We start from the raw sequence: 25383 nt of genomic DNA, 5'->3' as shown, positions 1-25383 counted from the left end.
AAAATACCAATGCTGTATTTCATTTCCGAATGTGTATAATATTGAACTTAAATAAATATGTACATAACAATTGGCGGGTGGTGTGGCGTCATGTAGACCAAATGCTCCAGGAAGGGCAGTAGCGCTGAAGCCATATTCCGAAAACGTGGTGGAGGATTGACATATCCATTTAAATTCTATTCCTAATGCCCGTAACCATAAAGATACTGCCTAGTATAAAATAACAATGATGTATATCATTTCCGAATGTATATAATATTGAACTCGAAATAAATATATAACACCTTCATTATCAGATAACTTTTAGGCACAATATGACCTCCATCTTACAGATCACATTCTTCGTTTCAAATATAAATATTACAAAATATCATATCGCATCAATTTGCGGTTAACCATAAACTCATGGTTACGCCCCGTCACGTCTGTATAAGGTCACAGTCCTTCAACAGCAATGCCGTCAGGTAGGAGGCTCTCATTGGTCAGATTATGACAAAAAGCTAGCGTATAGGTCAAGGTCATTTTTATACGTCTTATAAAGACTAACTTGGTACAAAGCTCCAATTCTGGTACATATTGGGCGATATAAACGATGCTATGTTTTTAGTGCTATAACTCCATCGATGCTAACAATGATAACGCCAACGTCAAAGCTAAAGACCTCATTCAGACGAGGATCTAACAATAGACAACACTAACATTTATAAACTATAACACAAATAAATTATTGATTTTAATAAATTTACATAGGACATACATAAAGGGAGATTGAACTAATGTTAAAAGAAACTTGATATTAACAGAGGATCTCCCGTTTTCCGTTCGACATGTGTCCGAAACAATTACTGTCAAATAAGTAATACTCGACCAAATGAAAAAGAGGCTTGATGAGAACGTAGCTTCATAATTATCATTGATTTTTAACGTGGTCGAGTATTAATTATTTGACATGTGAAATGAAATGGGAGTAGACCACCAGGATGGTGAATTTTAGACCCAGATATCGTACAGAGGAGTGACGATACGCAGTCATAACACAGGTACTTGAAATTATTACAGTGCATCTGTCCATGAATAACAGCGCGGAACATTTTTATTTTAAACTCAATTCATAGCAAGCACACGGAGAAATTCGTAACATCTTTTAGCAGCAGTAGAGATCCTTGTTAAATCCTTGTTCATCCAGTGAAGTACCACCTAACCTATTTCTGCCGCCAAGCAGCAATGTGAGCATTATGGCGTTTTAAAGGGTAAGAGTACTGGTTAAATTGCAGACTCAAGGGACTTGTCAACTTATGTCTCAGAGTGACGGGCGCAGGGACAGTGCCCCTCGGATCTTTCCGATGTAAAGCTCTTGAGTAGCACTGCAACTGCTTATAGCCTAGCTTATCGCTTATGACTAGACGCACAACTTGTTTGTCCCAAAAAAATATCTGTTTAATCGAGCTTTAATTTAACTGGTAAAGCGGAAGCCACGTTAAGGCAACAGTCGTTAGTCGAAGGAATTTTTCTTTGTGTTCATACGATCTTTGTTATCAATATTAATAACAAACTGTTGATATCACAAAAAAATATATGAATATCATTGTAGTAAACACATCATGATAATTATTTAATAATAATATTACATTTCGTTTTAATTTTGAGCTGAACTGACAAGCCTGTAAACTTCTTCTTCAGCCTTAAGTCACCTACTGCTGACGGTAGGGCCTCTTCATTTGTACACCATTCTCAATGGTCTTGGGTTATTTGCATCCAGGTTTTTCTAGTTACTTTAGTCTTATAAAGTCTATAAATTTAGACGCTGTAAATTAGTATGTAATCTCAGTACAAAGTATTAAAAAACCGACCTCAAAAGTCATTAATTCATCCCCTAGTTTGCCACCCTTAGTGGTGGAATATTTTCTTCAAATTTAAATGGGACCGCTTCTGAAGTACCCTGTTTCGAACAAAAAAGAATCGTCAAAATCGGTTCACAAATACTGCAGTTATCGCATACATACAAAAAAAACACACAATCGAATTGAGTACCTCCTCCTTTTTTGCAGTCGGTTAAAAATTTGACTTTTTTACAATTTTAATCGTCTAAACTAAAAAAAAGTTAAGGTATCGATTGTTCAAATCGATTTGTTATAATAGACAAACCTACACCAGCATACATGTTGAGTTGTTTAACTGTACCATTTAAATATTAAGTTAACCTACTTACCTCTTTAAAATACGCATTACTAGAAGTGCTTAACGCCTTGACCTCTTATCAACTAATAATGCAAGTATTATATTTTCAATATAATATGTAAACTTATTCCTGTTCTGTACGGTGTATTTTCAGATATCCAACATTTAATTATGAGCTTTATCGACTTTTCAATAAAGTCGATAATGTGTTTCTCACAACGATAACCGTGTTAGAACTTTACTGCATCTGTCAACCTTAATTCCTATATTTTATGGCCGATTTTACCTACAAAAGGGCTAAGTGGAGTAGGGCACAGCCCACATGAACAACAACAGGTAACTATTAGAAAACTTTTTCATAATTTAAAAATATCTTTCTATCATTTGTTTAGTTGTCTTAATGACTAACGTTTTTTTTAATAATATATAGCGACGGGATGAATAAATCGTGCGCCTGGTGGTAAGAGACAAGCCAAACTTTAAGGAAGTAATACGCACAGAGCGAATGTACCCTCCTTCTGAAATCGCAGACTTAGGGCGCTCCCATTATGTCGTGACGACATATAGTCGTGTAGTTTAAAGTGTTGTTCACATATAGTAAAACACGATTGACTATCGTTCACGACTTTTCTGACGTTACGACGACAGACTGTCATGACAATAAACTGATAAATTGTCGTCACGATCTTGTGGGCTACACACGACAGTCGTTCAACAATATAAAAAAAGTTAAGCCATAATGGAAACGCGCCCTTAATGTATTGTATTTTGTTCTATATCTTTGATGTGCAACGAATAATGAACATTGTGTATTTTTTAGTGGTGGGACGCACAAATTGTGCGATTGGTGTTAAGTGACGTGCTTGTCCATAACAGGTGCAGTGCCACTCAGAGATCTTAACGCAAAGATCTTATGGGTATTGACACTGCGCCCGTCACCCAGAGACATGAGTTAACAAGTCCCATGTGCCAGTAATTTCACCAGCTCCCTTAACCCTTCTAAACCTGAAGTGCTCCTTGGATCTACAATTTAAAGCTCAGAGTGACACTGCAATTGTTATGTACAGGCGTGTCGATTAACACCAGGCGCACGACTGGTTTGGCATGAAAAATAAATAAAAAGAAAGAAACAAAGAAAAAATACAATTATTCAGCTATTACAAATAAATATACGAAAAAAAAAATTATAATCTAAATGTAAATTAAATGAAATATCAATTTAAAAAAATATAACTAAATACATAATAATGGCCGGAAAGGCTAGCCAGCTCGGCGTAATGCTGGGCAGAGCCACAGCGCTGATTTTCAGCTGAAGCCTGAGAAGAGATCGATGGCTATGCCTGTTTGCAAAAACTGAAAATCATAACAAATATTTTGACCGGTAACCTTAAACATTGAAAACAGTAATACCCAATGTAGAATAAAATTATAACAGTATGCAGTGTGCTCATAAACAATATAAAGTAACAAAATTAATAATAATAAGAATGATGTCCGAGTCATAATAATATTAAAATGAATTAACAACTAGCTTTATTTGTCCTATTAGCGTAAACTCTTTAATTCTATTGCAAAAGCCAGAAAAATGACTCCACGAAAATATTTTTTAATAGACACTCATAAATATTATATAAATATGTCTTTCTAGGAGCTTTTTGATTCATTCTATAACGAAACAAAGATAATATATATGACATTGACTTCACGGTCGATTCGAAAGTGTGATCTGCATTTTTCTCATTCTAATGTCAATGGCAGAGCGTGTGTCGAATTTCTACTGCCATACTGAATAGTAACTAAATTGGAAGTTTAATACTTGAAAGACTTTCGATTTTGCTCACGACCTGCGTAGGCGCACACGTTTTAACTATTATGTTTGCATTTGAGTACTTCAATTTTCTTTATTCTTTGACAAAGATTTTTGTGCAACGACACCAGTTAATTATATGGTTTAGAGAGATTGAAGTAGTTTTGATAGCGTATATTTCCACGGAGCACATGGTGGCCCAACGGATTTCACTGTGGGCGCTGGTTGTGTTGGTGGATTTGGGAAGACAACTTTTTTAATTTGGTTCTAGTCTGGAAGTTCCAGGTATTGCCCCGGGTGAATTCGAGTGTAGTGTAGTAGTACCTAAAGGGAATTCCACAGTTTGAGACCAGGTGATTGGTTCTCTAGAACATTATTATTTTTAGATTTTATAACATGAGGTGACACAGGAACTAACTTTGTCGCGTCTTTGTAATAATTATAACATTTTTATAAAAAAAACCTCACCTCACAGTCCTCAAAAGTTATCTTATTCATTTTTTATTGGAATTACATCCATTTGCCGAGTTTTATTGTAATCGGTTTACGAAAGGTGCGTAAAATGAAATAAACGATTTTCATACCCTTATTTCCATCCCTTAGTCCGCAAATTCGACGGCGCCGTCGTTTCAAGATTTGTGCGTACTTTGTGTTTTGCGCGCAATGTACGCGTAAACCTTGAACGCTCCACTGTACACGCCGCCGCGTTCCGAATTTGCGGCCCTAGAGGTGGGATATTTTCTTCAAATTTGAATGGCACTACTACTGAGGTAAGAACCACCGAAATCGGTTCACAAATGTTGGAGTAATCACGTAACACACACACAAGAGAAATAAACAGTCGAATTGAGAACCTCCTCTTTTTGCAAAGTCAGTTAAAAACAGAGCATAGGTATCTTCACGAAATCTCATTACGCTCTGCGGTTTGGACGACCTTTTACGAAAATAAATTCACCATTCACATAGATATATCCTTCAAGCAGAAATTGAACGAAAGGCGGAAATGGCCTCGTCATCTCCAGAACTCGTTTTCATTAGACGTTCGTGTGGTTTCTTGTCTATGTATTAGTTTAACGTAAACACCATTTGAGTAACAAAGTTATCTAAGTTCGTCGACCTTCATTTCCTGTTCAATGGCAAAACTTCAAGTTATTGCTTCAGAGAATAATGTCTACCCTTGTACGAGTATCTAGTATATACAAGAACGGGTTACATAAGATATATGATTTAGATGCAAGATATAATTGCCAACTGATAGTATTCTGTACTATTTAGTATTACAACTACCTTTGGGTTAGTGAAACTATTTTTTCGGATCAAAACCGCGTGTGTTTTACGTGTTTTTTTTTTTCAAACAAACTAACGTTTCGGGCTTTGTCGGTCGTGACCATGGAACGTAAAGAGCCTGAAAGTATAACTTTTTTTATAAAAATAGTCCGAACTCAAAAGTTGATGGAGTTACATTTCAATTTTCCAAGTTTTATTGAAATCGGTTAACGGAAACAACAAAACAAAAAAAAAGAAAAAATGTTTGTAGTGTAGTTTTATAGATATTCAGTTTTTTTTTCAAATGCGGTAGCACCTCCTAGCAGCATCAACGCCTCCCAATTACTTCCGAGGGTCCTACCGCCCGCGGTCCTATCGTTAGGGTCCACTGGTAGGAAAACTATGGCCTAGATGACGTTTATCAAGTTTATGAAAATTCTCGACGTTTGTTAGCAATCGAGCGGCTTCACTTGCCGCACTTCCCTTGCCTGTACTTCGCCGCGCGTCACTTGGGGGCCGTGAGGCGTCGAACGCCAACCAAACTGTGATCCCGGCGCACTAATGCGAGTGTAGTCGCGCGTCGCGCCGGACTTGAGCCTTAGGGTGGCAAACTAGGGGATGAATGACTTTTGAGGTCGGTTTTTCTAACCAGAGGTTAGGTTATCATATGCACCTGTATAATTAGCACTTTCTACCTGAAATACAGGCTTCTCCTAGCTCAGGTATGTGTTATATTTTACATTGATTCGCATAATTAGTCTTTAGTTATTCATTTGTACAATAAGTTATTCAATAGGCAAACAATTTAATTATTTATTTTATAAAATTTTGAAATAGTTACATTGCTTTCAGAAGCGCGAACATATTAGTTACAGCAAACGTACAAGATAACAACAATGGGTAGTTAAGTAAGAACCATTTCAGCGATAACATGTCGACCTGTAGGTAAATGCTTATCGATTGAACTAACGGGAAATTCTTATACAACATGCATTCGCACGTGCGAGTATTCACTGAAGTATTATATTCTTGTTATATGTACAAGATATGTATAAGATATGTATGTATGTATGTATAATATATGTCTTTGAGGTAGTCCCAGAATCGAAATAGCTCAATCTTTATATACTGGATGACATCGCTGTGGATTTGAAGTACTTTTAGAACTTGTTTTAAAGGGTAAGGGTGCTGGTGAAATGACAGGCACGTGGGACTTGTCAACTTAATGTCTCACGGTGACGGGTGCAGTAGCAGTGCTCTTCGGATCTTTACGGTTTAATGCTCTGAATAGCACTGACACTCATATGGACAGGCGTGTCGCTTATCACCAGGAGCACGACTTTTTCGTCCCGTAGCTTGATATCGTTAAAAAAATATTAAAATGTAATGAAAGTGTTCACTAATTTTGAAATAAAACAAATTACATTTGTCAGGGAACAGCAGGTGTTGATGATGTTAAAATTAAACCCGGTTTACTTTGTTACATAGCTCACATTCGATTTTGCGTTATTTTGAAGCGCACAGTCAATATAAAATGACTATAAACTAACAGTCGTTAAAAACGAAAAACTAAGCTCTGCAACAAGCACATAGAAGAATTCGTAAGTTGCGCTAGTTCGTTATGTGGCTTAGTTGGCATAGCGTCTGGCACGGTTTGCTGGAAGACGTTGGCTCGAATCCAGCCGGATCGAAGGAGTCTTTTGTAAGTGTTCAATTTTTGTATTAATAATTATAACAAACTAGTGGAGTATTTTCACAACAATAATTAAATAAATATCCTGGTGGTGAAACATTTTAACATTCAATAAAAAAATAGTTTTTTTTTAAATTTAAAGCAATACGCTCACGTGTACAAAATGAATGTTTTTTATTTTATTTTGCGTTGGACAATTTTATAGGCAAATATCGCAGTTACAATAGTGACGAAATAAAAAATAAAAAAAATAAAAAAACGTACTAAATAAATCTAATATACTATATTTTTCATGTCAAATAGAATCAGTCATATGGCTAACTAACATATGACTAAAATGGCGCATTTTTTTTTATTTTTTTTTTATTTTATTTTTATTTTTGGTGACATGTAAATTTTGTTAGGTATTCTAGTTTTTATATAACAAGATAAACTTTGTTTTTCAACTACTAGCTTTAATGAAAGTAGGTATTACAACTTTCTATCACGTTAATCGTATGTAATAAACTGATCTTACAAACAATGTAAACAATTCAACCACGACATTAAAGAAATGACATTCAAAACATACACTTCCTTTTCGCTAACGAAGGCAAATAAAAGACGTCAGTTGCATTTTGAGCGAATATTCAAAGGTCACGGATAAAACAATATCCGTTTATAATAAACGCGTATTTACATACAATAAATGATTAATAGCTCTTTTCTGTGTACTTGTACTTGAACTCTCTAACGTGAGGTAGGTACTTGGTATAAAGCGCCCTCGAAAACTTTGATTTGATGGTGTGGGTCTCTTTAGGGAATCTCCTGTTTCAGCATATGGAATTAGACCAGTCACATGCAACTAAATATTTTTTATCAATTAATAGATATCAAGATAACACCCGCTGCGATTATTGTTAACGAACAGAAGACCTGATCACTCTGTAAGTGGACCGTGATTACACTAGTACCGCAATAATTAAATTTGAAATTAAAGATATTGAACATAATGGAGATATAAATGTTCTGCGTAACCCTGTACATTGGGTAATAGCATTTATACTAACGTAAACTTATCGCATTAAACCCAATGTACTCCTAACTGACCACGCAATTGGAGATTCCCTATGAGACTGATATGAACGGCATATATCCCAGTGTTAAAAAGGCCCTGTTAAAAAAAAGAAAAAAGGTAAAGTACGTGAACACTGCAAGACGGTAGCTTCTGAAAAGCAAAATATATCAGTAGCGTTTCGAGTACTGAATAAGCGATAGTCATCGCTATCGAAGAAAGTGCAAGGTCGAATTTAATGCGCACATAAAATGTAGAATGCAATTTTTTTTCTGCATTAAGTTTAGTTTTTCGTTTTTATGGTGTTTGACTATAGACTATAGGTAATGAATGTAACCAATGCACAGTAACGCAAGTTAAATTTACTCTCATAAGTTCATACTTATGAGATTTATCACTAAACGCGAAATGGGCGTGTTAAGTACATCGATTTTTAGATATATCTTCGTCGGTATGCGTCGTAAAGAAAATATTATTTTGCCCACTATTAGTTGTAACTAATTTGTAAACAATTATTCTTAATTCCACAGTGTGGACAGAAAAATAAACGATTTCACTTTTGATCGACCGTTGACCTGGTTTAACGATTTCTCACTTCGCAACTCGCTACTATTTTGGACTTTGCCCTAGTAAATACAGTTGGACTTTATCCCAGACTTAGATTTTCGCACTTGCATATGTTTGTTTGTCTACTTTCATTTACATTATACCTTCTTACTTATTATCAATTGAATGGAGCAGTTTTGTGATCACGGACGTCTTTATGACATTCTAAAGTTCGCTTCAAAATAAAACGTGCTTTGAATTCTCTTGACATTTCGATATATTGCTATCGTATTTATCTGTAAGTCTATTTGAGCCGAACGATCCATTGACGTTCATTACCCATAAATATGTAATTCCTTTTCATAAAAGCATTATAAGATATTAATCAGATTTTATCTCTTTTCAGATGGATAGCAGTTCAGAAGCCATGGAGCTGCGGCGGGAGTTGGAGGCAGTTAGGAGTGCGCTGCAACAGCAATCCGAGTCCGTGCTTAAACAACGGCACCAGCTTGTAGAAGCGGGACAGGCGCTAGTTGCCCGTGACAAGCAAGCCGCTCAGGAAAGGCGACTTCGGCAAGATCAACTCGCCATAGTTCTTCGCTCTCTAGTCCTCCTGGAATCCCGCCTGACCAGGGAGCAAAAACAAATTCACGCTGCTCTCCGGCAAAAAGAAAAGATTATCAAATTCCAGCAGGAAGAGATCGCTAAACTCAAAGCGAAGAAATCATACTGCAACAATTGTCAGCAGCTTCTTGGCTTCACAAGCGAGCAAACCAATATTGAAACTGACCCTGAGTTTCAGAGTCTGGAAAGCACAGACTCCAGATTCCAGAACAACTTTGTGAGGAGTTGCAGTTTTCGTGAAAGGAATACTCCACCAGTCTTCCAAAAGAACACTCGGCTAAGCAAAAGCTTTCAGTTGCCTAAGAATGACGTTGTTTATGGTAATACTAGCTCCAGCGAGGAAGGGAATAACGCCACTGTCAGCGGTAAGGGAACATTTATCAAAAACAAACAAGCGTTTGTCAGACGAGATGTATTCAGGAGGTCGAGAAAGTATACTGGGAGAAAGAATAACAAGTTTGCAGAAAACACGCAAAAGAGTTACGATAACCAACTCAATAACAGCAGCAGTGCTGAGGACTGCATAGGAATGAGTTATCAAGTTAACCATGACGACAATGATTTAACCGCAAATCAAATTGCAAAAGATATAAAGACGGCGTCCCTGAAAATTGATCAACTCATCGGCGAAGCAGCTAGGAAAGAAAAAGAAGGTAATGCAAGTGATTCAGATAAAACATACTCAACGAAAATAGAGAGGCTTCATGGGATCAAACGGCAGGCATCCGATGAAATAAAAGCTAACCGGCAACTTTTCTTAAACAATGTTCTCATAGAGGAAACGAATGAAAAACCTTGGTACTGTAATGTTAGTGACCCTGAACAAGATAATGATTGTTTAGACCAAAGAGGAGCGTTGACCAACGCAAAATCAAAATCCACCGATGACCTGCTGGTAACTGGTTTCAACAATGGCATATTAAATGCTGAAGTAATTTCTGCCAAGAATGAAATATTGTGCAACAATATTTTGAAGAGTAACAGCAGTGAAAGATTTAATACTCGATTTGATGATAAGAACAACAATGAAGAACCGAGTCTAAATAAGCCAAGCAACCCAGAAGTAAACGAAAACTGGTATGCTAGCACTAGCGACGCTGATGACAGCCCTAGTCACGAGATATATAAAAATAATCCTGTTCTAGAATGCGTCAACCAAATTTTACTACAAAACTCATTAGATGACAGTAGCAATGATAACTCGAAGTCGAGCGATGCTCCCAGCCCCAAATCAACAACGAAACGAGTTCAGTTTTCTACTCTAAACAGTATTTCTTACGAGGAAAAAGTCAGAAGCAACTGCAATAACATTACCTTACCTCGATCTGATAGACGAGCTAATAAAATCGTTAAGTTTAGCCTTGAAACAGCTTCTGAGCACAGTTACGAAGTGCCTAACACAGCTCAAGGCTATCAGTATGAGATACAAAGTATCTACAGCAACGAATATGAGCCGATTATAACTAAAACTGTAGAATCGAAACCAGTGCCACTTCCACGGACTATGCCACCAAATGAAAGTGCCCCCAAAATCAGGGGTTCCATTGTGAAAAACATTGCTGCTAACATTGAAAACCGCAACAATGCATCTGAAAAGAAGTCTGAGAACGATTTTGGTTCTATGAAGATTTTCAATAAAAGGAAAGTACCACGAACTCCTCCTGCTCTGCCGCCTAAACCAAAGAATTTATCAGCTAAATGGAAAGCTGAGAATAGTGTCAAATCGACAGAACCGTCAGACTCTGAAGCCGTTGCGGCTAACCAACGGGTTGCAGATGTTAAAATAAGAAAAGTGGGACATGTAGCAACTGTAAATAGTGTAGAACCGGACTACTGCTCCATTTCAGAGATAAATGTTCCAGTAGTCAGTCAAGGAAAACGGGAGTTGCTACTAACACAGCCAACGGTCGAGATTCACAACGAACAGTACCCCATACATGCTGTGAGTCAGAGGAACAACAGCGTCGCTAAAGTCGTCTCCTTGCCGCGTATCCAGAGCAAAATCAGTGATAAAGACATACCGAAACTACCGCAAGTCACTGAGATCATTATTCCTGACGATGACGATAAGCCGAGTGAAGAACTAACTCGCTCATACCAACAACCTACAGATAGTTACCTGACTAATTTCAACATGCACGCTCTGCAACCAAAATTGGACCCTCGTGCTTCTATCCAAATGGGCAACACGGTATCATCTATTCTATCAGAAATCAATAAGGGCGGAAAGAGTGGCAATAAGCAAATTAATTTAACTGAACTGGATAATCAGTTTAATCACGCGACTGAAAAGATACAGTCAGTCAACAATGCAGAATTACACAAGGCCGAGTACTTCGATGACATAGACAAGTTTGACTTGTCGCAAAACTTTGAAGAGTTTAAGATAGACGACGAGCTCGGTAGTATAGTCGCCGAAGAATATCGCATCAGCTCCGGTAGCAGCGATATTTCTATGTCAGACGTAGTTACGGAGCATCTACTTACAATTGTACCTGAGAAGGACAGTAAGCATAATACAAATAATAACAATGACAATGGAAAAAATGATACATTTCTAGAATGCAACGATAATGCCTTGAACAAGGCAAAAAACGCCAAGCTATCTAATAAACCTGATCTCCTTTCGAATATAGAGAATCTAGAGACTGAATCCGTAAGAAACTCTGATATCGAGTCGAGTAATTCGTCAGGTAGCAACAGTGGTTCATACAACACAGTGAAGTGCGAACCAAGGATGGCAATAAACAATCCTGAATCAAACGTGGCAAAGACGAAGGTGACTTTCGATTTTTTCCTAGAGTCATCTGGTCTTAGTTCTAAGTCTATATTTACGCCCAGCAAAAGTTATCTCGGAATGAGACCTCCAAGTGCCAATCATAAGAGCGTACTCAAGCCTAAAGATATAAAGATGCGAGTCAAGAATACTTTAGCAACGAACAAAATCAACGAAAAGCCTATGACGACTGCTATCAAATATTTTGAACCTTACGTTTAAGTTAACTATTTTAACTATTGTATGTAGCATATATTGTGTATTTTCTTAATAGAATTATTAAATTTATTTATTGCAAAATGAACTTGCCTTGCATAATATTACTGTATTTATGTTGATGTAAATATGAACTTATACCTAGTTATTTTCTATTATAAAATATTTAACAAATATGAAGTTGGTTCTTTTATTTATTTACATACTTTTTAAGTTAGTATCAGAATCATGATCATTTATTGTTAAGGGCGGCAACCCAGTCGATTAGTAGAAAACAAAAATTTAATCAGCAAAATGAAATTTATTCCAGAATAAATAATGATTTAATTATAAAGCTAGATTAGTAATAATAACATATAATAATAATTACTTTAAATTACATAATTTTTTTAAATTAAATTATACTAAAATCTAAGCAAAGTCATCGCAATCCTTTAATTTTCAATTTTAAATCTAAAAACGAGAATGTAGTGTTCTTCATTTTGTTAAAAAGACAATCAATTTTTTTCTTCTTCTCCAAAGCCATTTCTTGACAAATCGTTTCACCATCTTTGAGGGATTCTTCCAATGATTCCTTCAACTGCTGAATCAAATCTTTGAATTCCAATGCTATCTCTTCAGCACTAGTTATGTTTCTGTAGTTCTCCAATGAAGTAACTGATCCAAAAGTTGTATCCAATGAAGTAACTGATCCTTCAAGATTCCGAGAGATATTGGAAAAAGAATCCTTCATCTTCTTTCTTCTATATAATTTCGGGTCTTCATTTCTTGAATATGGCTTGTGTCTCCTGAGTTTCCTTAAATACTCCTCAGACGAAAAGGTGGTTGTAGACCTTTCGACGATAGCTGGTAAACAAGGTATACCCTCATCTGAGGTATCTAAGTCTACGGGAGTTCCCCATTTGCTGCCCAAAGCTCGGTATGCAGCAGTCAAATGATGGTGAAGCATTGTAAATGGAAATGCTTGCAAGCACAATAATAAGTAAATGTGCACTGGTTGAAGATAAATGTTCTAATGATTAAAAAGTCGGCATTTTGGGAGTTTTTAAATGGTTGTTCCCACCTACGATTTACGCATAAGTATTAGATGCATGCCAAATGTAATGAGTGTCAATTAAGTTATCATAGGGAACATTAGCTTCGAGAATTTATCGATTAGTTATGTAATTAACTACTTAACAGTTTAACGAAAGTGATTAAGTAGGTAATTAGTTGTCTCCTTAAGTTACTTCGTAGGCACATAAGAATTATAATCATTTATTTATTAATGGGCAGATTTGGCAGCACTGCGCTCTTGAACGGCAGGGGATTGCGAAGAGGCAAGCTCACGAGTTCGAAGAGCAGCGTAAAGCTAATACGAGATATAGACACCGGTTAACCTTCGCCATAAACTATAATTACCTTGGCTCACGTACCCTCAATGTGCACGAGGAGTCGCTGCGAAAATTGGCTACATTAATCTTCTACAAGCGCATCATCAACCAACTAGGAATTAAAGTGGTCGCCATGAATGAACACGATCGGATGGATAATAGTAATTTAACAAACAACAAAAGGCTCATTTGTACTAGTATTTACAAAAAACTATTCTTAACCATCTTGTGAGCTAATGTTAGTTAAAAAATTAAGAAAAATCAAGTGTAGTCTATTTACATCCTACTTGAACTGGCGCTACGATCTTGTACAGTAAGGGAGACGTACCAAATATCAGATACATTTTGAACATTCGAAAAAAACACTAATTAATATTTAAAAAAAATATATTTATTGCAGTCACAGTCATTGTCTATCTAAAGACTTTACTTGTAATGAATTTAACTTATATTATGTTCATTTATTTTTTATATAATTATTTTGTTTTAAAAAAAATCACATGTACCCTAATAATGGATATCCAGTACAGGGTATATCAATATTGGATATCCATTATAGGGTACACTTAACCATGGGCATGAACCTATATAAATGATGAAAATTGCAAAAGCAGTAGGCAAAAAAATGTAAACGGTCATCTTTTTTAATGATCCCCCATCTAAACAAATAATGAAACATTTAAATATGAAACAGACTATACAACCAGTGATGTAGGCACCTCAATATCGGATACCTAGTATTGTGGATTTGTACAATAATCGGTTACGAAAACTTCACCCTGGTTCTTCTAACTATGCGCCTAGCTAGTATATAACACTGTCACAAAATATAATATCACATAAAGTACTTTAACAGCGTTTGAAGTCAAGATCTGAAAAAATCGTCGAACGGAAAAATACACTTTGAAAGATGACAGCGAACTGAAAGCAAAAACGGCGCAGACAACTAACAAAATATTGGTAACTTACATTGACGAAGTTGTTTTAGTTTTTAAATAAAGGTCACCACCTTGCTTAGTTTTCATTATAGCAGGGTATCCAGTATTCTGCACGTATCCAATATTTGGTACGTCTCCCTTATACTTACTGTTGGAGCTGCCATGGCACGCACCCTATACCTACACTAGGGATGCGCATTGTGGCGTAAAACCACATGTGCTTCAGCAAACATTGCTGATGGATTACAGAAGCGCGGCAGCACCAACAGCACCCTAAACGCGTTATTATTTTGAACACGAAGAGTACTGAAGCCTTTCGTGTAAAATTGTTTCACAAGCTGCACATATTGAAAGCGGTAGGTTTAATTCTGAACTATGTCCTTCAAAATTTTCCACATAATAGTGTTATTAAAATTATAAATTCATTGCAAAATTATACTCTGAAGTCATTCCTCAGCATAATAAGTCACCAAATCAGAGGTGTCGCATGTCGTCCTGATAATTACTTCATTACGACTGCATTTGCCACATACCACTACAATTATAGTATCTACGTAATTTTCTTACCTTACACTTTATGGGCATACTTCTGAAAGTAAGAACGTGCCCAAGAAGCGATGGCTTTTCAAAAAAGGCACAAAATTTTAAGAGCATCAATGTGCCTGGATAGAAGCATTGCTATTTTAAAATGTGCAGGCGTTTGGATGCCAGACTTAGATCGCCCATGGAATTTGTGCTATACAATTTTCGCCTGCCTTTTACAGTTCTTTCTATTTTTCTGCATTGTTTTAGCTGAAGTAAGCTATGTATTTACGGTAAGTGAATTCAGAAATTCAACACAATGATATATAGATAATGTTGATATTGATAACATAACCGACGATTTCCTACAAACATTTTTTGTCCTTTGAACCAATTTGTTTATCAATTTATTATTTAATAAAGGCCAATCTTGCGTAGGTACATACTATTATGTACCATGGTGATACGGCTCGTAGTCAATAACTACCGACAGTGTCAATTCACACTTGGTTTCGACGTTACAACTTAAAACTGTTTTATAAATCACAGCTTAAATCCTTCAAGCACAAGTGAGTAGGTATCGTTAGTACGTAATATGTATCTTATATTAAAGGTGATGGATGATACAAACCGTACAATTGAAGCTACAGTACTACTTTTCACACACATCATCCAGGGCGTGAAAGTACTGACTATCGTGCTGCGACAAGGTCGGATCAAACGGCTTATCAAATTCATTGATGGTGGGTATCTCATTAAAACACAGAATAATAATAATAATAATAATAATAATAAATGTTTATTTCAGTAATACAATTAACTTTACATTAACAGTGGATGGTACCTCCTATTAAGCTTATCAAGCCTGTGTCAGAAGGCACCGCTCTTCCATAGCTATAAATACATATTTAACATTTTTAACTTATACTTAATGTAGTGTTTAATTTTTACATTTCCAAACATCGACAAAAACAAAACAAACAATTTTTTTTTTTAACAATTTTCAATTTTCTTAACTTCTAATTTTAAATTTAATATGAATAAAACGTATGTGTGTGCATTTGTATATGAAAAATTATGTGTGTGTGCGTGCGTGCGTGTGTGTGTGTGTGTGTGTGTGTGTGTCTGTCTGTCTGTGTGAGTGTGAGTGTGTGTATGTATGTATGTATGTGCGAGTGTGTGTATGTATGTATGTGTGAGTGAGTGAGTGTGAGTGTGTGTATGTATGTGAAATACAATAATGTCATTAAATTTAAAGGAATGTAAGAAAAAAGCCTCCCCGCACGACGTACCATTCCTTTCTGTACGTCTGGTGCACGTAGGGTACCTTAAGCCAAATTACAAATCCTTTCACCAGGATAGCAAGCATTATCAAGTGACGGGACGAACAAGTCGTGCGCCTGAAGACAAGCCAAACGCCTGTCCATAACAGTTGCAGTGCCACTCAGAGCTTTAAATCGCAAAGATCCGAAGGGCACTGCCACTGCGCCTGTCGCCCTTAAACATAAGTTGACAAGTCCCACGTGCCTGTAATTTCACCAGCACCATACCCTTCAAAACCGGAACGCAGTAATGCTGAAATTACTGCTTGTGGCAGAAATAGGTTAGGTGGCCGTACTTCCGTGGACGAACTGTTTCACAAGGAGCTCTGCTGCTACGAAACCGAATCCAGGCGTTAACAAAGCTTCGGGTCAAAACGCGGGCGCTTGCTTATCTTTGGCTGCAATTTCTAAGAGCTGATGAAAACCTACTGAAATGATTATTATGATTACGTACGATAAATTTTCCAGGACCTGACTTCACAACACTAGATCCTCAAAAGCATGATGTCATAGAGAAAACAATTAATATTGCAACAATCATTGAACAAGCGATATTAGGTGCAGTCATACCGGCTGCGATGTTTTGGTGTATAGTCCCTGCATTCCAATCTGATACTTCCCTCCCTTTGAAGACTGTTTTTCCTTTTGATTGGAAAATAAATCCTATGTAAGTGTAACGGGTACAAACAGGTTTTATAAATCATGCAATTTCAGATTAAGGGAACCTCGTAACCAACCGGCCGAAATATCAGTAGAGTAAGGGTGCGTTCTCACGTGTCTCAGGTGCCTATGTCGTGACGACAGATTGTCGTGCAGTTTACAGTGACGTGACTTGTATATTTAAATGAAATTGTTCACATATAGCACAACACCATTAACTGTCGTCACAGTGGGAACAGCTAGAACGACAGTCGTCAGACGATAAAAAAAGTCACGATAAAAACGTGACGACAGATTGTCGCAGTTCCTATTGTCGTCACGATCTAGTGGGAACAGCTAGTCACGACAGTCATTCAACGATAAAAAATCGTCTACGACAGATAGTCGTGATATGGGAACAGGCTAGACACGACAGTCGTCCAACGATAATAAAACGTTACGACATAGTGGGAACGCGCCCTAAACCCCCCACGTCTGCTAATCAAACCACTAGTCATTGTCATTGAGACTGAGTTGTGTTGGTCATTAAGATTATTATTCATAATTACTCTGTATATCTTAATTTTTATCTCGTTTAAGCAGCAATTTAGTTTTAATATTAAATATTTATTTATTTATTAATGAAAAACCAACAGCTTCGAAAGAAACATAAAGCCAATTACAGGTTTCCACTAGCTTTAGACAAATCAAATAAGAGCATTAAACAAACGAACAACAAACAGTATTTGTTAACAATATGCCCTTACATAAATATAACAACCCAATACCTGCGCCAACAGTCACAAATGATTCAATAAAATTAAACAAAATGTCCATCAGTGCTTTAGCGCATCAATATTACAATTAAATATATCAATATCCAGGTCATGATTGCTCTGCACAATATCCAAGCTCTTGCTAGCTCTACCTTGAAAACGTGTTGAAAACTGTTTTGTCTATAATTAGTCCTCGCTAAAAGAATTGAAATAGGATGATATTGTCTTATAAAACCCAATAGTTCAAGGCAGTGAACATTACCGTTTATGATGTGAAGAATATACGCTATATCTAACATTTTTCAACGAATATTTAGAGGTAATAGATTCAGATCCTTACAGAGACCTAGGTAGTGGAATGAATTATAAGACTTACTCATTTTATAGCATAACAATTTAATAATTATATTTTGGGCTCGTTCAATTCTTTCGATATAGACTTGGTATCTGGGATACCAGATTTTATTTTATTAATATATATAATAATACTAGTAGACTACGCCATAGACATGCCATCAACTCGCCATTGAAGAGCAGAATACCAAAAAATGTGCTGTGACTGTTGGATAGTAGCTCGATGGCTGACAAGCCTGACAAGCCACTACTCTAACTTTTAGCAGAATACCACAAGTACAAAATCCTGGTTACCTATCACAAGACCGAAATGACATTTTCCAGAAATAACGCTTGCTTGAATTTTCATAACCTCGAAAGTAATTTTGAGAGGTAAATGTTTTTTCTTTGAAGCCTTTTTTTTGTAAATCCGGGGTAATCTGCTTACAAATACCCCGGCCCCGCGGGGGCAGAGCCGGGGTTATGTGGGACTGGGCTGAACCCTGAATGGGAGCAGCTCGACAGCATTAAACCTCCGGAGTGTTCCTCCTCTCAGCTGTAGGTGGGGGTACGGGTACGCTATTGCACTCGTCCGCGCCCCCATCGGCGGCTGAATGCGCCACGCGCAGCCCCTCCCCAAGAAGGGAGACACATCGGTCCTCCGACTCCGGATGTGAGGCTCGCCGAACACCAGACGAGCCTTCCATCCCGGGCCCTCTCTGCTGGGCAACGAACTCCCCTGAGTCCGCTACCCAGGGACCAAACCTAATCGTGTCTTTGCGATAAACACCCAACATATCCTGAAAGAACAACGGTTTCGTTATAATTCGTTATTTCGGAAAAAAGAAACTCGAGTTTGTGATAGTTTACCCAAAATCCTGCCATTGGCACTATCCAATGACACTCTATCGACACACAACTAAGATTATAATTAACAGATTTGGGCCCCAAGTGAGGTTAATATTTAAAATGGAAAAATAACAACAAAAAATCTCACAAATAATGTTTTCGTTATTGTGGTTGCTGTGGCAAAGGGTATTAGCCGGCCAAGGAACAGGAACCACACACAACATACGAAGGATGAGGGTCAAGATCCACAATTTTTTAGTCGGTTTGTAATTTAATGGACATCCTAAGATTAAATCACGATATGCATTTAACTGCCTCGGTGGCCAAACAGTTAGCATGCTACACTGCCACGCAGAGGTCCCAGGTTCGATTCCCGGACTAGGAGAAATATCTGTATGGCCTACATTTATTTCTCTCGTGATTTTGGGTGTAATTTATGATTATCTGTGTGTGTGTCCATCGCTCCCGCGATACAGGGTTTTCCTAGTGTGCGGCTACGAGTGATTGCGTTTAAAAAAAAAATAAGAATGAGAAATGATTTCCGTGAATTGAAACAATCCGTAGCTTTTTCCTTAGTTTTTCTAATTTCTCTATATCATCCCCTACATCAGGTTCGCAATAACGTACGTATATACTTCAATCAGTGTAACAGTGCTGGCTGTAAGTGATGCAGCTGAAAACTTCGTGGTATCTGGACTGATGATCATGGGATCAGCTCAACTTGATGTACTCAGCTTCGCTCTACAGAACATTGGAAGAAATGGTAAGACTTTTATACTAATATCTCCCAGTGTCAATATCATCTTGGAATATAGGACAATGTTCCTTTTGACACTACAGAGGAAAATCTTAAAAAACCCATTTTGTGGATACATTTATATTTTCCAGAAAACAACGCGGACTATGAAGAGACAATTACTTGTATTAAACATCATCAAAACATAATAAAGTAAGTTTTTACGTATTAATATTAAAATAATCAAAAATAACTATTATGTAATATTATGAGGGTATAAACCTGAATACTTACTTATTTTTTCCAGGACTTACCAAGGCCATTGCCTTTAGTAATAAATTAAATAATGCGATGTCACAACTTCAAAACTTATTTTGCGTATTTCGAAAAAGTTGAAATTTTGTGTTAGGTCACTTTCATTCTAAATGTTCGATCTGTTCTTACTACATTTCAGCCATATCTACATATCACCATAGACCTTAGCGTATTGTTATAACTAAATTCTGCATTTATTTTTCAGATACGTTAACGAACTCGCAGAAATATTCGGAACAACAATACTCTGTCAATTTATTACAAGTAGCATCGTCGTTTGCATGACACTTTTCAAAATTACCTTAGTAAGTTCGAAGCTAGACTCAATACGTGCGTCAATCGGTACACAAAGTCTGTAGCTCTAGTGAAAAGGGGTACAAGTAAAAAAAGCCAACTTTATAAGGAAACGCGAAAACCACTGTTTTTCGCGTCTCCTTCTAATGTTGGCTTTTTTTATTTGTGTGTTGAAAAGTTTCTTTCTTTCAGAGATAAATTTAAGGCGATTGGTATCATGGCTGTGGCATCACAGTACATTTATTCAAATATTTTATATGCCCGTAAAAATATACATCATTTCAATAAAAAATAAGATATCCATAATATTAACCTTAGAGCTAAGTCCAAACTCATGGTACCATGATTTCGTTTAACCAATAAGATTCCGGAGCTTATATTAAAATTATCATTTCCTAAGTTTAAAACCACATTAAAAATATTTTATTTGATAAGTCATATTACAAAATTGAAGACTACGTGTTAGATAAAGATGTATGGAAAGATTGATTCAAAGTGTAGGTATTCCATATCATTTAAGTTTATTTGGAAAGAGCGATCCCTAGAGTTTCTTTCTCGTTCTTCTCAAGAAAGTCAGCGTAGTGAACGAGCAGTAGCTTAAATGTGACGTTTATTTTGCATATGGAATAAATGATTCTTTGACTTTGACTAGAGCCACAGAAATAACATCACATAACCTAAAACTAACGTCAAATTGTGAATTTTTCTAACTTTTCAGACAACGGAGGCTGTTGAAATGGTTACGATAATATTTTACCTTCTATGCATTTTCGTCGAGTTACTAATGTACTGCTATCCTGGTGATTTACTTATCAATAAGGTATTCTACGTAATTAGCCTACCTATGCCTAATGTGATGATACCTTTTTATACAAAACTCGAAAAAAATATCATCACATGAGGCATAGGCTAATTACTTGTCAGATTAGTAGCTACTTGTTAACAAGTAAAAAATTAGCGCCGTGTAATATTCTGAAGGGTCGTTATCATCCAGTATTATATAACCAGAAATAGAGACGAAATGTTATTTAATTTGTTTGAAAATTATTCTGCCTAATCATTACGATGACAACTGCGCTCCGATTGGCCAGCCCGAATTCGAAACAATTGACGGGTGTAGAGAGTTGGTCTAGTTTTTACTTATTTAATTACCGTTGAAATGTAATTCCGTTTGGATTCCACACCGAATAGAACATCAATCATCATCTTTATTACAATAAATACAGAATATTTTTGGAATATTCGGAGACGTACACACAGGTCAGTTGTTGGCGCTGTACTATTTCTGCTTTCTAATTTGTGATTTCAGCGCAAACGCGAGTTAATATTTAAAAGTGATATCAAAAAATAAAAGTAATATATGATAGTTGCTAGTGATGGATGGCTCTTATTTCATCTCTATTTCTGGTTAGGTATATACTCCATGGTCCTTATTATATAATTTAATGCAACTACTTATGAATCCTTGTATTTCTAACTATTATCACGTCATCGCCCTGAGTGAAATGGTTAACTGTGACTGGCGGTTTTGACTTATAATAAAAAAAAATCGCCTTAAATTCTGCATAAAGACTGTAATCTTTTGATTGTTTCTTAACTTTTTATTTACCAAAATTGTTTTTTTTTTTTTGTCTTTTTTTCGAATTTTGTTTTTTGTTTCTTTTTTTTCACAAAATTCGGGGCTCATTAATTTAGTAAATAAATATGGCTGTTTACAAAAATAACAGAAAATTGAAAATTACCAAAAAATAAAGTTCGCGTATATTGTTAGTCGAAAGGGAAGATATTGTTTTTTGGATGACGTCATGGAACTCGCAGAACAAAATTCCTTCATAATAAATGTGACTGGAGAATCTAGCGATAGTGATTAGTGATTTACGTAATTTTAAGACAATTTGTTTCCATTAAACTTAATTACATTTACATTTATTTTTAAAATTTCTTGAAATTTCACTCCACTGTGAATACACCCTTACCCGGCAGTTGCACTGATGAGTCACTATTTTCTTAACGCGAATGCACTATAGTGTTTATTGGAGGTATCGAAATATTGCTTCTGGCTAATATTCAACGAACAAAGCACGATTTACAAGTGGTACAAACGTTTTAAAAAGGGTGGAGCGTCCTGGATGTCCAAGCACATCGACAACTGATGACAACATCAAAAAAGTGGAGACTTCAGAGACATGTTGTTGCTGATGAGCTTGGAATATAACTATGCTCATGCCAAACACTTTTTGCAGATGTTTTGAGTAGGACCGATTGGCAACAAAATTTGTTCCAAATTTTTTTTCGCTCCAACTCACATACACGTCGTTGTTTGTTCTTCAATTATTGGCCAAAAAATTAAATCGTTATGTAGCCTCAACCGGTCTATTTTAGTAACTGAAAAATCACCATGAAAGGTCGACGACATTTTGGCAGTATTGAGGAGATGAAGACAAATTGCTTAAGCAACTAAATCATAACAAAATTGAGTTCCAGAAATACTTCGAGGATTGGAAAAAGCGCTGGCACAAATGTATTATATCTCAGGCATTGACTTAATCTCAGGGGAATACGTTGACGGGAACATTGTAACCAATGAATAAACATTTTTTAAGAAAACTAAAAAGTCCGCATATTTTTATCACACCTCGTATAAGTGAGTGCATAGTAACTATATTAACTTTCTAGAGTTTACTGATATCTGAAGCAGCATTTCCCAACAACTGGTCTGGTGATATTCGGAGCCGACAAGCCTTGTTGCTGACAGCCTTGAGGGCACAGAAAGCCCTGCTAGTTAACGCTGGAGGGGTATTGACAGTCTCATTGCCGACTGCCGCTGCGGTACGTACTCAACATCTGTAAATATCGCTGTAGCACGCACCGCCGCGAACATCATGGTGGTACCTATTGTTTGCAGCTGTGAAAACATGACCAAATGCTCCCCCTGTCTTAGAGTTATTTATTTGGTACATAAACTGTGTTCAGCAAACTGTGTGGAGATTTGAACATAATGAAAATTGCAATTATTTACTCTATTGAATAACATGAAATTCATATCGTCGTTATTCGCATATATCTTATGTGAAAAGCGCGAAAGCGCCATTTTAAAAAATTTTTCATCGGATCATGTTTTATAAGTTTTAACGACTGTTTTATAATAATCCTGTTTTAAAATTTAGTTTTGGTTTTAATTAAATTTATGTTTATGAAAAACTAAAACACGCTCCTCTGGATTTTTTTCGAAATGGCGCTTACGCCCTTTCTATAAAACACCGACGATATTTTCTATGAAATACTGATATTATTATTGATACAAAGATCGAATAAACACAAAGAAAAATTCCTTCGATCGAACCAGCAACTGTTGTCAGACAGGGGCTAACAGCGCTCTCAACTGAGAGTACTAGGAATTTCTCTATGTGCTTGTTACCGATCCTTGTTTTTGTATAATAACGAAAATTATTTATTGATACCACACTCTTTTCAGTAACTATTGGTATATAACGGGTTTTAAGCGCACAAGATCTTTTTTCTATTCAAAATATAAATACACTCCCGCACACATAATTTGACCCATAGAGAAATTCGTCGTAGGTACTGGTGCCTTGCATTTTGATTCTGAAAACTTTCCCCGGTTTTACAAATTCAACTTTTCAACAAAGACTTATGAAAATGACGTTTAGTATATCATAAAAATATTGCATAAGTTTTTCATCAATCAAACATTGTTAATGCTTAGGGCATTTAATACAAAAACGCAAGGTGGCTCGAAGTCTTAGAAATAAAATATTGTTTTATTTAATACATTTCCTCTTAGAGAGTCACCTTCCTTATTAACACGGAATGAGCTGGCAGAAAAGGCTTTGTCGCCACGCCGAACGTGAAACGCACGTCTTTTTCGATTCTGTGACGATAAGTGCGAGGATCCCTTACCTGCATGACGTCTAGGCAATGCAATGCAGGATTATGAATGTATCCGCTGTGAGCTAGCCGTCCTGCAATGCGACTTACGAGACTCCAAACGTGGGCCATATGCAGTATAGTGTGTGTGCACTAGGGACCAGTGTCCTGCCAGCCAGTAGGGACTGGGCCGTTTAATAGGGGTTTATCAGTTTCTCCCCGTCTTTGGGTGCAGTAATGAGTTACGACTTTTGCTACTTAAATTTAGTTATTAATTGAATTAAATTTAGCTATTAATTTAATTTATTATTCATTGTAGATTTCAAACAATTTCAGGTGGTACGCTCAGCATACTCTTATTACACCGTTTTGAGACAGAAAATGAATGACAATTAAGAAAACTTCACAAGATCGCGAAATATTGCTTCGATTTCACATTTTTTTAAGTTGTGTCATACTGATTGTTACTCAAGCGATGTCAAAGTTGCGACAGATTTATAGGAGATCGCTTATCGATCGCTGTCGAACTGTCTTCGGGATGAAAGTTGGGTTCAATGACCGCTATTGACATGCTAAATGGTACTTCGTACAGTACAGCCACAAAAGGACCTGTTACGGAGCGGTTCACGAATAGCTTTTTAAAAAAACAAATTAACCCCAAAAACACCCTTTACTTAAATACGTAAGATAATAAGGAAAATCATAATGAGAAACAATGTGTCGCGACGGCGTTCAAATCCAATCTGCCTGCACGTGGAGGCTTTTGGTCGGAAGCGCTTTAACGGTCGTATTCCAGAACTCTACTCAATGCTCAAGTTAGGATTTGAGCAGACTTGAGTATGATTTCAAGCACTGGAAATACGACCCTAATGGCAAGGACTTGAGTATGATTTTCAGTGCTCACTGTAATACTCAAGTCCTGACTTGAGTATTGAGTAGAGTTCTAGAATACGACACTCAGTTTTCTATTGCATTTGTGTCAAATGAAATATGAAACGCGAAATGTAAAAATATAGCTAAACAATCTTTTTAATATGTTGCCGGCTAATATGGAGATGTAACAGACCCTTTGTATGAGTATATAAAATTCTTTGAAACCTACACAGCCATTTTCCGCTTCTGTTTTGTATGTAGCGTACTTTATGCACACAATACCTTTTAAAATAAATTTCTAGTTTCTAAGAATTTAATTCTTACAATTACTTAATTACATTGCATACTAAATCTCTTTTATTTAA

General features: G+C 36.4%; 2 protein-coding genes across 2 annotated transcripts in view; both read left to right on the top strand.

Annotated features, from left to right (window-relative positions):
- Positions 1-12301, top strand: part of LOC113232883 — a 105492-nt gene extending 93191 nt beyond the window's left edge. Inside the window, exon 3 of the mRNA XM_026467768.1 lies at positions 8951-12301. Within this exon, the coding sequence (XP_026323553.1) occupies positions 8951-12166 (3216 nt within the window). The 3' untranslated portion in view covers positions 12167-12301. The remainder of the gene's footprint in view (positions 1-8950) is intronic.
- A 2787-nt stretch (positions 12302-15088) lies between these two features.
- On the top strand, positions 15089-24541 carry LOC113233260 (putative odorant receptor 85d). Its single transcript, XM_026468315.1, has 9 exons — positions 15089-15286; positions 15607-15736; positions 16784-16982; positions 19524-19675; positions 19801-19861; positions 20169-20268; positions 20976-21077; positions 22934-23086; positions 24482-24541. The coding sequence occupies exons 1-9, from the start codon at positions 15089-15091 to the stop codon at positions 24539-24541; spliced, it is 1155 nt and encodes a 384-aa protein (XP_026324100.1).
- The last annotated feature ends 842 nt before the right edge of the window (positions 24542-25383 follow it).

Source organism: Hyposmocoma kahamanoa, unplaced genomic scaffold (assembly GCF_003589595.1).
Source record: "Hyposmocoma kahamanoa isolate Upper Pololo Valley unplaced genomic scaffold, ASM358959v1 78, whole genome shotgun sequence".
NCBI lineage: Eukaryota > Metazoa > Arthropoda > Insecta > Lepidoptera > Cosmopterigidae > Hyposmocoma > Hyposmocoma kahamanoa.
Note: the sequence above shows the minus strand (reverse complement) of the source record. Positions and strands in the feature narration are given on the sequence as shown.

Coding starts and splice junctions, on each gene's coding strand:
- LOC113233260 (XM_026468315.1), top strand. CDS start 15,089: ATGGCTTTTCAAAAAAGGCACAAAATTTTAAGAGCATCAATGTGCCTG. Junction 16,983..19,523: donor GATTGGAAAATAAATCCTAT/GTAAGTGTAACG, acceptor CCCCTACATCAG/GTTCGCAATAACGTACGTAT. Junction 20,269..20,975: donor CACTTTTCAAAATTACCTTA/GTAAGTTCGAAG, acceptor CTAACTTTTCAG/ACAACGGAGGCTGTTGAAAT.